The 12,759-nt window shown below is 48.5% G+C and overlaps 1 protein-coding gene across 1 annotated transcript in view; it reads left to right on the forward strand.

The window, feature by feature from the left end:
- The window catches only part of RECK (reversion inducing cysteine rich protein with kazal motifs), a 73,928-nt gene extending 66,042 nt beyond the window's left edge, over positions 1 to 7,886 (forward strand). Inside the window, exons 17-21 of the mRNA XM_022600214.2 lie at positions 260 to 452; positions 1,710 to 1,920; positions 3,116 to 3,189; positions 4,463 to 4,618; positions 5,450 to 7,886. Coding sequence (XP_022455922.1) covers positions 260 to 452; positions 1,710 to 1,920; positions 3,116 to 3,189; positions 4,463 to 4,618; positions 5,450 to 5,671 — 856 coding nt within the window. The 3' untranslated portion in view covers positions 5,672 to 7,886. The remainder of the gene's footprint in view (positions 1 to 259; positions 453 to 1,709; positions 1,921 to 3,115; positions 3,190 to 4,462; positions 4,619 to 5,449) is intronic.
- The last annotated feature ends 4,873 nt before the right edge of the window (positions 7,887 to 12,759 follow it).

Raw genomic sequence — 12,759 nt, forward strand, 5'->3', positions numbered from 1 at the left:
CTACCTCCTCCCGGTGCTTTCTCCAGGCTCCCCAATCAGAATGACTCATTCCCACGATCACTTGTGTGTGATTTTCTACCTGATAGCCTGCTTTACATGCACACTCGACTCCCCACTCTCCATAAGCTCTTGGGCACAGGGACTGTTTCTGATTGCTCTCTTACTTTCTCCTCAGCCTCCTGTGCCCCGTCAGTGCTTTGCCGGCCCCACCATGGTCCCTTACGACACTGGCTCATGGTGCTGCGTTTGTGTTTTTCAGATGCATACCCAAACCACAAGTCTGCCTGACAACTTTTGATAAATTTGGATGTAGCCAATATGAGTGTTTGCCAAGACAGCTCACCTGTGACCAGGTCCGAGATCCTGTTTGTGATACAAACCACATGGAGCACAGCAATCTCTGCACTTTGTACCAGAGGGGGAAGAGCCTCTTATACAAAGGCCCATGCCAGGTACCACTGTCTACCTGACAAACCCAAGTACACTGAGCATGAAATCAGCTTATGATCTTTTACACATGAATCAGCAGTGAGACCCCTTCAGGGTCTGCTGTGGATCCCGTCAAATCTAGAGCGCTCAGTCCTCCACCAAAAATGAGCCATCCCGAGGCTGGCTTTTCCTCCTAACACTGGAGGGCCCCCTTGCTCATGTGTGAACCTTTGCACATCTAGTGTACAGAGCAAGAAGAGGGAGGCTTCTTGCCGCCAACCATTAGGAAAAGAATTTAAAGTCTCACACCCCTGGCACTGGTCAGCAGCATCTTCACTTCCCCTAGTTCTGTGGGCCCTCATTAGAAAACAGCCCAGGAAGGATGCGAGGTAAAACCACGAAGAAAAGAGCTCTTTCCCCACTCTTCCCACTGAAGTCCCACCTGAGGTATGAAAAGTGACTGAAAATTTCTCTGAAACTTAATGTTGTCTTACATCAGTTTATCTTTCAGTCTTTGAGGGTCGTGAAATCTGTATTCATGTTAAAAATAACCCCAAGGACAACCCCACTGAGGCCTCCCACAGTACCACTGATCTATGGGCTGGGCCCTCTGCCTGGGGGAAGCCCAACCTTGGGCCAGCACCCCCTGCCCACAGCTGGCTGACACCAGACATGCTGGCTGCTCATTTCCTGGTCTTCATTGTTGGAAAATCCCTTCTGGTCATCCCCCTGGGCTTGTTTCCCCTCAGAGATCATGTTCCAAGTGCACTACCTTTACTCTGAATTCCCAGTCTTCTCTTCCTGTTGTTCCCTGTTCCTGGCTTCAAGTTTTCGCTTCCATGTTCCTAACCTACCTCATGGAGCCAGTCTGTCTGCTCTCCTGATCTCTCCACTCTTCCCTCTCCTTATCCCATACCCAGCGTGAAATGATAAGGCCTCTGAATTTGCATGAAGATTGGTCTTGTTTTCTTCTAACAGGTTCTTCTGGAATAACGGAAGTCTGGAGGGAGGGAGGATTTTTATCTCATATCAGTTCATAGAGAATGAGTACCCAAGTCCCAGAGAGGCTGAGAAAAGTAATCTCTTCAATTCATCTTGGGACAGCCCTATTGCCCCCAGCCCCACCCCATGTTTAGCAACCTCAGGAGCTTACTTCAGAGGGTCCAAGAATTTATACTGTCTTTCTTCCTTCCTGAAAATAGGGAGACCTACTCTGCACTCTTGGTTAGGAAAAGTGCACCACAGAGGTTTACCGGCTAACTGTGCTTTCTTGCCCTCAGCCCTTCTGCAGAGCCCCAGAGCCCATTTGCGGGCACAACGGGGAGACCTACAGTAGCGTGTGTGCTGCCTACTCGGACCGGGTGGCGGTCGATTACTATGGGCCCTGCCAGGCCGTCGGGGTCCTCTCTGAGCACAGTTCTGTCACTGAGTGTGCTGCTGTGAAGTGTCCTTCGCTCTCAGCGACCGAATGCAAACCCATCATCCCACCTGGTAGGCTGGCAGTATTTGGGGTGGGGCAGGGGTGGAATTGGGAGGATTTGCGTATCTGTCTCCAGAGAGTGAGTCACTGAGAAGAGAGATGACTAGTGTGTTTAAACTTTTCAGAAAGTCTTGACTCCAGCTGACGCTGATTAGATGCATTACTCTGGGCCAACCTTAAAAAGCTGTGGGTCTGCCTTAGACATCATCTGGTCTGGCGATTTTAAAACAATGTGGAAAACTTTTTTCAATCCTGCCTTAAACACCAATAGATAAACAGCAGTATTTAATTGCTAGAATTATGGTTATTAGTTCAAATGCATAGTGTTTGCATATTATAAAGTTAATGAATAAGGAATTGGTTACTAATGAATGAATAATTGAAGTAGTTTTGATGAACACAAACATTTGAAACTGAGAAAAACAGAAGATGGTTGTTGTCTTAGATTGGCCTTAGCATCTAATTTAATTGTTTTGGTTGCATATAATCAAGAAAGTCTTGTTTCGTACAGGCTATTATAAGCGGTGACAGTTTTCAATCAGCTTACCTTACAGTCTCTTACTCTTCGGTTAAACAGAGGTGTTAGAAGAGACTTTATCCCAAGTCTGCACAGAACAGATTAACCTGGAGTCTAACAAGTTCATTCCTCTGTCCATGAACTCAGCAAATGTTTCTTGAGCTTCCACTATGTCCTAAACACATTCTAGGCACTGGGGACACAGCAGTGAGCAGAACAAAGCCTCTTTCCTCCTGGAGACCACGATCTGACATTTTATTATGGTCTAACAGTTTAAAATAATTTTTAAAATTAAATTTGAATTAAACACTCATGGAATCCCTGAAACACTTGCTCCTGTGTTTCGCAGACAGGAAACACTTGCCCGGGATCACGCAGTGAGTTCTGAGCAGGGCAGGGTCTAGGCCCCGCCTGTCTTGAAAGGCCAGCTCTCCCTGTGCTGTATTAAACCACAGCTGCCCCACCTGAGAAGTAGCACAGGAGGAAAGCAGGGATGGAGGAAGGATTTCGGTAAATGTATAGAGTATAAGACTCCAGGTTGGTCAGGGAACATATCTAAAAGTGCAGTCATCAGGAAGGACTGCTGTGACTTTCCCAGCACAAAATGAAGGACTGGTCATTTCACCAACTATTATGAATCCTCTTTGTTTCTAATTCTGAACACACATAAAATGGTTTCTGTTATACAGGTGCTTGTTGCCCGTTATGTGCTGGGATGTTAAGAGTTTTATTTGACAAAGAAAAACTGGATACTATTGCTAAGGTAGGTTGCTTTATGTGCCATGTACTGTTGAAACCTTATCTATAAACCTGTCAGTAGTCGTACAGACAGAATGAGTCATGTCATTTATAGATGAAGAAACTAATTTGCACAGGAGCAACTTGCCCAAGGCCGTATAGTAGCTCACAACTAGGAGAACTGGGGTTTGAACTCAAGGTGTCTGGCTCCGTCCTGTGCTCCTTCCCTCTACAGCCTGGCTGTGTGGTGACCTTGCTCTGCAATCCATCAGCCCGGGCCTTTCTCAGAAAAGGTCCCCTGCCGGCATAGTGGAGGCAGATGAGGCAGCCAGGGACTGGTCACGCCCAGATGGTCTCAAGGTTGCCAGCCCTCACATGGTCCCCATGCCGCCGGGGGCTGCGTCCAGAACCGGCCACATTCCTCTGATGGTTTTGCCTCTTTCCCTTTGCTGTATCATCACTTTTTCTGCTTGCTGTTTTAGAGACTCGTCTCTAGAAATGTAGCAGCCAACACCTGCCACTACCTAGAAAATTATGTCCATTTCTATGAAAACACCTGTATTTTTACAGGAAGGCTTTAATTATTTTCCTGTGGCATCCAACTCAGAACTGTCCCTTAAAAAAGTGCTCCTGGGGGCTTCCCTGGTGGCACAGTGGTTGAGAGTCTGCCTGCTGATGCAGGGGACACGGGTTCGTGCCCTGGTCCGGGAAGATCCCACATGCCGCAGAGCGGCTAGGCCCGTGAACCATGGCCGCTGAGCCTGCGCGTCCGGAGCCTGTGCTCCGCAACGGGAGAGGCCACAGCAGTGAGAGGCCCGCATACCGTGAAAAAAAAAAAAAAGTGCTCCTGGGGCTTCCCTGGTGACACAGTGATTGAGAGTCCGCTTGCCGATACAGGGGACACGGGTTCGTGCCCCGATCCGAGAAGATCCCACATGCCGCGGAGCGGCTGGGCCCGTGAGCCATGGCCGCTGAGCCTGTGCGTCCGGAGCCTGTGCCCCGCAGTGGGAGAGGCCACAGCAGTGAGAGGCCCGCGTACCAAAAAAAAAAAAAGTGCTCCTCGTGAGAGTGTTTATCTCAGCCAGAAAACTCAGCAGTCAGAAAAAAAAACAACAAACCCGTTGGAATGGGCTCTGTGGATATTTTAGAATTCAGCCAGCAAGGCCCTGTTGGGGCCCCGCACTGAGGGGTTCCTTGGTTAAAAGAGCCTCTGTGGCTTAGGCAAGGTGGCAAGGCAGCTTAGGCAGTAATAGGGAATTCTTCTTTTTTTCAGGTAATGAATTTTTTTCTCTCTCTAGGTGGCAAACAAAAAGCCAATAACCGTTCTGGAAATACTTCAGAAGATCCGCATGCATGTGTCTGTCCCACAGTGTGACGTATTTGGATACTTCAGCATCGAATCAGAAATTGTGATCCTGATCATTCCTGTGGATCATTATCCAAAAGCTTTGCAGGTGGGGTTCAGCACATGTTGTGCAAGCATCCTGATACTTTCAAGTTTGGAGGACTTGGGAGGGGGTGAGAGCAGGAGGAAGGAAAGCATGGCAGTCTCTGAGGGGCGGAGCTGCACTAGGTTAGCAGTGGCCAACAGAACGCAAAGGAGTGGGAGAGGGCAGAGGTTGAGATGCTGTGACTCAGAGCGTGCAGAGATGGAAGGCATCTGCTCATCATCCAGACGAGGAGGCGGCTGAGGCCCAGGGAAGGCAGGGACTGACACAGGTCACGCAGTAACAAAGCCAGAACGGACTCCTGTCTCCCGAGGGCTGTGCCCCCACTGGGGAGGAGGAGCCCACCAGCGCTGGTCTTATGGGCCAGCTCACAATCTAGAGGTGAACTTCACTCAGGAGGCCCAAGTTTCAGTGTCAACATAGTGAGGGCTCCAGTGAAGGGGGTGAATACAGCCGTTTATAAACTGCCACAGTTAGGAAGCTCATTAAGTCTAATTGCTTTCCTCCTGATGTGTCGGTAGGCATTGAAAGGCCACTCCCTGTGGCTATGTTTAAGCTTGAAAAGATAACTTCTAAGCATGGAGAAGGGGTGAACAGGATTGTGGGAAAAGAAAGGGCAGTGGCAGTGTGGGTCATGGCTTTTTTCATTTGATTTCCATTGATGCAGTTATTTTTTGTGTAATAAATTGAGACTATTAAAATGTTACTTTGGCTAAGAAAAGAAGGACAAAGAGAAAGCGTATTCCTGGTGTTAGGATATTTGTGGAATTTGTCTGACTTGACCTTTTCATGGATTCTGTGATTTTATATTAAAAGAATCTGATTATCCTCTCCCAGATTGAGGCTTGCAATAAGGAAGCAGAGAAGATCGAATCCCTTATCAACTCCGACAGCCCTACTCTGGCGGCCCACGTCCCTCTGTCCGCCCTCATCATTTCTCAGGTGCAGGTCTCCAGCAGTGTGCTTTCGGCCGCTGCCAGGGCCCAGCCTCCCTGCCACTCCCACCTCTTCCTCCTCATCCTGGGTCTCGCCTTGCATAGGGTCTGGACACACAACTGACTGCCCATGAAAAGTGCAAAATATTCCTCGATCTAATCTTTCTACTTTGGAAAAGACGTACAGGACTGCTGGTTTATAGTTGAATAGTGGCCAAGTCAAAGCACTTGTCACCTCTAACCTCTATGCACCACACAGTATTTATAATCATCAGTGTTAGTAAGGGTTTTGTTTTGTTTCTACAAATGTTACAATACGTTCTTCCAAATACTAATGAAAAGAGGATGTCTCCTTCTGGCAGATCACTGCCTTACAATTTACATTTTGCTCATTAGATGGGTCCCCCACTCTAAAACAAATTCTATATCATTGGTAAATGAGATGATCACATTGTAGAAATATAACTCACTTTACTGTGGGCTTCGTATCACAAAAACTTCATTTCCAAGTTCTTTTTAGTATTAAAGTGCCCCTAGAGTGTGTGTTTGTTTACAAATATTCCCTACTCTGTCTAGAAGTGAGGGGTCAGAGCAAAGAGCCACTGCTATTAGAGTATGAAATAAAGATAAGGCATCTTTGGAATTATCATATAAATCATCAGGCAAATTTAATTTACAGAAATCTAATTCAGGAATCCATTTAATGTGGTAAGCAAAAGCAAGCTAAGTAAATGGCACTCATATAATATATTGTAAGTGACAGTCTCAGTGGTTCCTAATGTGTGTCTGTGACTTTTGTGAAAGGGAGAAGTTATATCCCATCAAGGCGACTTGTATTATGCATTTTTATATTAACCAGATGTATATTCTTTGGTATCATCCAAGTTAAATTTAGAGTTTTTAAAGATCGACCTTTAAACCAATTGCTGCTACTTATGTAATTGCCAAAAAGTGAAATAATTAGTAGTTCGTGTAAATAATACATGATTTTTCTATTTTATTATGAAGGTGAATAGCCATATTTGTAAAATGACAATCATGTGTGTTAACCCAGTACTTTCCGTTCATGAAGACACATTTGCTTTTTGTGATATGCACAGTGTAGATAAGTGTTCTGTTTGACTTTCTTTTTTGATATAGAATTATAAAGAATTGTGGTTTATATATTTAAAAGTGTCAATCTAAGTTTGAAAATGTTTGCATGTTGTCTAAGAAATTGAATACTTTGAATGTGTTTCACAGTTTGAAATAAGCTATTCAGTGTAATACTTCTTGTTTATATGCACCTAAGCTTAGATTTTACATGAAGTGTTTTTTTCAGTGTTATATGTACCTTCTGAAAAATATAGGGATATGCATATTATACCAAAATGTTGTTTAAAAGTGGGCACTTAGGGCTTCCCTGGTGGCGCAGTGGTTGAGAGTCCGCCTGCCGATGCAGGGGACACGGGTTTGTGCCCCGGTCCAGGAAGATCCCACATGCCGCGGAGCGGCTGGGCCCGTGAGCCATGGCCGCTGAGCCTGCGCGTCCGGAGCCTGTGCTCCGCAACAGGAGAGGCCACAACAGTGAGAGGCCCGCGTACCACAAAAAAAAAAAAAAAAAAGAAAAAAAGTGGGCACTTAAAGCTTTCAAAATTTCTCAGTGGTGATGTAGCATGTTTGTTGCAATTGCTTTTTCTATATAAATGTCTTCAATGCAATATACTGGAAAGCTTTTCTATTTTAATAAAATAATTTTATATGATTATGTGTATTTCCAAGCAATGTGCACATTTTAAATGAAACCACTGATCACTCTTGGGCAAGCTATGTCCTTTGCTTTGGAATAAGAAGTTATGGGAGTGTTATTACTCCAAACCTGGGAAAGTGGAGCAGATGAAACAGAGCTGGTCAGAGCAGACCCAGGCATGACCAGAGGCCAGGCTGTGGCAGAAAGTCAAGTACAAAGACTTTAGGTCTTCAGGACAGAGAGAGCTTCAGGCCCTCCAAGACCAGGAACAGACTAGGGAGTTCTACTCCCCACTGCCTCGGCCCCATATTCCAGCCCCAGGATATGTCCTGGGAAAAAGGGAACTGGTCAGCAGGCCCGAAAGGTTCTGTCAGTCAGCAGAGGCTAAAGCCCCAAACCTCCATCTTGCTCCCATCACATGTCTGCTGTGGGTCAGTTGCGCTTCTTCGCTATACTGTCTTCGCTTCTGGACCCACCCAGTGTCCTCACAAAGAGAAGAAGGAGACGAAGAAAACCACAACTGGCCCTTAGGTCTCTGCTCAGAAGTGACACTGTCGTTTCTGCCTATGTCTTACCAGCCCAAGCAAGTCACTCCCGAGTTCAAAAGGTAGGGATTTATCGTCTTCTGGTGTGTGTGTGTGTGTGTGTGTGTGTGTGTGTGTGTGTGTGTGTGTGTTGGCAGGAGGCAGTAGGGAAGGAGCTGGGGGCGGGACCATGAGTATTTTGAACAATGATACAGTATACTGCAGAGGCCCTTTCTCATCAGGATAGGACAATAGCCAGGACTGACTAAATTTCTTATTATAAAATCAGTAGAGGGGCTTCCCTGGTGGCGCAGTGGTTGAGAGTCCGCCTGCCGATGCAGGGGACATGGGTTCGTGCCCTGGTCTGGGAGGATGCCGTGTGCCACGGAGCGGCTGGACCCGTGAGCCATGGCCTCTGAGCCTAGGCGTCCAGAGCCTGTGCTCCGCAACGGGAGAGGCCACAACAGTGAGAGGCCCGCATACTGCAACAACAACAAGAAAAAAAGCAGTAGAATGAGAGAGGTGCTTGGGTTTGGGGGAGAGGGAATATCAAGGGAGGAAAAGATCTAAAGGTTGGTCCTGCCCTGAGGACACAATCACACAATTATGAGAACTCTGACGATAGATAGTCACTGACCAAACAAGCCCAGTGCTGGTCAATTCAGGAGATGGTGCTCCTCACTGGCCAGTGGCTGTGGTGATCACAGCCAGGCTGCCTCATGGACAGGGTGTCAGTGGCTTCCTGGCCTTGAAGCAGGACAGAGCCCCTGCTGGTTGGCTCTGCCCAAGTGTGTCAGGCAGGCTAGCAGAGACCCTGCGGGAGTCAGAGGGGCTGTGGGAGAGAGAGAAATGAGGCCCATGTGCCCCTGTAATTCTGCCAGGGCTTAGTAGTGGGGTGGGGGCCTGGAAGTCCAGGAGAAAACGGTTCTGCAGGATGGGGACAGTTTAGCAGGTGAGGTAACTGCATGAAAAGGGGACTCCAGAGAAAGATTCAGAGGCTCCTATGGCCATGGATGATGAGGCCAAGTCTCTAGGAAACAGATGAGATGGCCCCCTATCCAGCCTACAGGAAGTAATTGGACAGGAATGGACCCTAGGAGAGTCATAGGCCTGGCCTGGGTCACATGGTCACCTCTGTGGCAGAGAAGGAAAATCAGGAGAGCTTCAGCCCCACCTAAACCAGATGGAATGGATTTCTCACAGGAAACAGCTCAGTTCCTAGAAGAAACCTTCTGCTAGATGTGTCCTCTGGGGTGTGTGCATCTCTTACAGGCCGTTAGCCCCCAAACCAATTCAGCCTGGGAGCACACAGCTATGCCTCGCCCTCAGGCCGGGCGCACACCTGGAGCTGTCAAACTGTCAGCCACCAGAGCCCAGGAACAACCAACAGGGTCCCTGTGAGACTGACCTATTGAAAAAGGGAATTATCCAAAGTGATTGATAATAAAGTAATTGTTATCCACAGAGCGAAAGTGCCGACAAAAAGGAGAGAGTGATAAGTGCAGAAATTTTAAATCAGTGCAAAAAAGAAGCAGGCCAACTTGGGGAAGATTCTGCTTGCCTCCTGGATGCCTCGCTCCAGAGCAAGCTCTATCAGGGAGCTTCCCAAGGGCTCCAGGACACGGGACCCGGGCTTAAGACTTGATTGTCACTGGATGACACTAAACTGTTAGTCTCTCCTAAGTCGCTTTTCTGTAAACCAGGGACGGCAAATGCATGTCATTCATGCCACCAAATCGTCATTTGAGGGCTCCGTCATGGTCTCCTGGTGGTTGTCTCCACTCCAAGCCGAGCTTCAAGCACAGCGTTCTGAGCGAGGAAAAAAGGGGATGAGAGTCGTGGTGCCTTCTTTTCCTGCCAGCGCCTCTTATGAGTAAGAAAAAACATCTCTCAGAAATCCCTCAACAGTTGTCCCTTGTATTTCCTTCAGGATCAGGTAATATTCCCAACCCAAGTCAGTTGGCCAAGAGGAGCAGGATAGCCGTAGATGGCTAGTCAGGGCCTGCGCACACTGCTGCCCCAACCAAGTCGAGCTGCAGGAGGACAAGAGTAAGATGGTCAAGGCCGCCAACAGCATTCGCCTTAAGATAAAGCCAGTTTTCTACAGTCTCAACTTGTTAGAGTATAAATATGAAAAGTTTTGTTTTTCCAGTAATTGCCCCCGGCTGTTCTAGGTGGACCCCTATGTCTAACTAGGTAGTGGAACCCCATAAGAACGGCTGGCTGATTTCGTAACTTTAGTGCTTTCCTCCAGTTACTTAAACAGCCTCACTTCATTTCTCAGGCCTCTGTCCTGGTTATCTTAAATCTTCAATCCCATATCCAATGCGAAGGCCTCTTCCACCTCCTCTGGCCTAGATGCTTGCTTAGAGTAGGGGCGTGGCAGGGATGGTCTTTTTGCATCCAACAGAGGCAAGGCCTACTTCTCAGTGCGTCGGTGAGCTTATCATGGTGTCACTAGTGGCGTCAGTCACAGACGTTAGGATGACTTCAGTACAAACTGTGGGACATTAGTTTCTAGTAAGAAAACTTGTCAACCAAGAGCTGAGTGGTCTTGCCCTCAGCTATGGTTTGCCTGTACAAGACAGGAATAGGTAACCTAATTGTACAATGTGTCATGGGAAGTGTGAGGAGAGGGAGAGAAAATCTAATAAGGAGCAGACAGAAAGCTTCCCAAGGCGCTCGATTTGAGCTGGGCCTGGTGGAAATAGGGATGCTCTGCCAGATTGCTTTGAGGTGAGGCATTCTAAGTAGAAGGTACGGTTTAAGCAAAGATATAGAAGCAGGAGAGTCTGGGTCCGTCCCAGTGGTAGCACAGTGGAGCTGACAACTTGGGGAGGGGTGGTGAGGGGAGGTATAAGGCAGGTCATGTGTGCAGCCTTGAATGCCAGACCAGAATGGCACCCAAAGCCTCTGGCCTTGCCTTCCCAGCTATACTGGCTGACTGGATAGCTCTGGTGTATGTAGGACCGTGGCCATACAACTTCAGTGTCCAGAGGGACCTTCAAGATCACCCACTGATCTTGTTATGGGGCTGTGCTCCCTTCCCCTCTGTGCTGTGAACATCCTGGACTCTACGGAGGAAACATTAACTGAGCCTGGCTGGGTGCCAGGCTTCCCCTCGGCCTGGTACCCTCCCTCAGGGTTCAGCCTGGGTCTGTTTCAGCTCCACCTTGGGAAGAAAGTTAAATTCGCCAACAACGCTGATAGTCTTGATACAAAATCCATAGAAGACATTTTATTTTCCTTCATTTGATTGAATGGTTTTGCTCTAGCCCTGGCTGATGGGAGTCGAACCCACACATTCCCACAGAGGGAACTGTATTTCTCAAAGGGACCAGAGGCCCTGCTCCTGTCGCCCTCCCTCCCAGCTGCATGTGAGCTTTGCCAGGCGAGGGAAAGGGAATGCTGAGGGATCATTCCTAAGGAAATTCCTTTCCCCAGTCCAGCAGTCTTGGAGCTGGGGAGCAGACATCCATTTTGTACGCAGAGGGCAGTAGGCCCAGAAAGCAATATTAGCCCAGGGTCACACTGCGAGTCAGGGCAGAGCCAAGCCTGAGGCCAGCTCTGGGCTTTCCCCGGCACAAGGCAGCCGGGCAGGATTTGTGCTTCTCAGGGATGGAGCCAGCCACGCAGGAGAGCTCCGCGAAGGTGGACACCAGGAGTGGCCCGAGTGAACTAGGTTCAGCATCAGGTCAGGCTGAAAAGGCAGGCACCTGAGTGGGGTCTCTGACAGGTCCAAGGAGCAACAGGGATCATAAACGTAACAGACACAGCTCTCCTGCCCTTTTTGTGACAGAAAACGGTACAGAGAGGGCACGTGCTGAGTCTAAGGTCTGGTTAGGTTCTCAGGAAGTTAGGCTGGTGGGGGTAAGGGTAAGGCAGGAAGCCTTCACATGGGAAAGCGTGTTAACACCCCTGCCCCCAGCTCCATCCACTCTTTCATTTTTCCTAAATGAAATTCTGTTGTTTTCTTAATGTAAAAAATAACCTGTGTGCGTTCCCCCAAATACCTGGAAATATAAACAAAGGAAAAAGTCACCCTCAATGCACCTTCCTTCCCCTGCCTCTACAAATGAGCGCAGAATCCTTCTAGAGCTGTCTCTGTACCTAGTTGGGGCAGGGTCCTTCCTCTGTGTGCGTGGTAGCACAGGTGGTTACCCCAGGACCATGGTTTCACATCTGGGACGTTGCCTGCTGGTTGGCACTTCCCTGCCTAATGGTTCGCAGGTGGAAGCTGCATCTCGGCCAGAACCTCGCCGGGTCATCAGCTGTCCTATGCCTGAAGCCTGCCTCACTGTTTCCCTGGACAATCTCCCTCTGACCTCTGCTGGAGATGTGAGCCGCAGTTTTACTAAGGAGTCATGGAGGCACTTATGTTGGTCAAGACCCAGCAGGAAAACAGGTGGCCCACCCAAATCAGGATAATTTGAGGAAGGCTTAATAAAGGGACTATTTACAAAGGTGTGAGCAGGATGTAAGAAACCACAGGAAGAGTGCAGGGCATGAGCTATAACATGGGGCTGTTAGCACCCCTTAGCCCAAATCAGTGAGGTTGTTACCAGAGCCCAGGGGGAGTGCTGCATGGAGGGGGCGTCCTGCCCCACCCTCAGGTCTACCCCTGTTGCTGAACCCTGTCAGAAGCCAGAGGACAAGGGGCCCTGCTGCAACTATACAGGTCAGCCTTCCCAGCAGACAGCAGGGCGCAGAGTCAATTTAGGGAAGGAAGTGGCGCGAAAGAAGACACCAGCACAACAGGGCAATGCCAAGTAAGAGGACGGGAGATGTGACAGTATCTGCCCCCTCATTCCAGTGCACCTCCCTCTTGATTTAAACTTTTGGAGGGGTCCCGCTGAGCACGCCTACCTTCCTGACCTCACTCAGCCTCCTCAGTTCCTCTCTATCCTCCTCTCATAGCCCTTCCTCATGCCCACATTTCCCAGGCTGTCTCCCCAGCTC

Source organism: Delphinapterus leucas, chromosome 6, assembly GCF_059928025.1.
Source record: "Delphinapterus leucas isolate spDelLeu-1000000601 "Yukka" chromosome 6, BTC_Dleu_Yukka2, whole genome shotgun sequence".
NCBI lineage: Eukaryota > Metazoa > Chordata > Mammalia > Artiodactyla > Monodontidae > Delphinapterus > Delphinapterus leucas.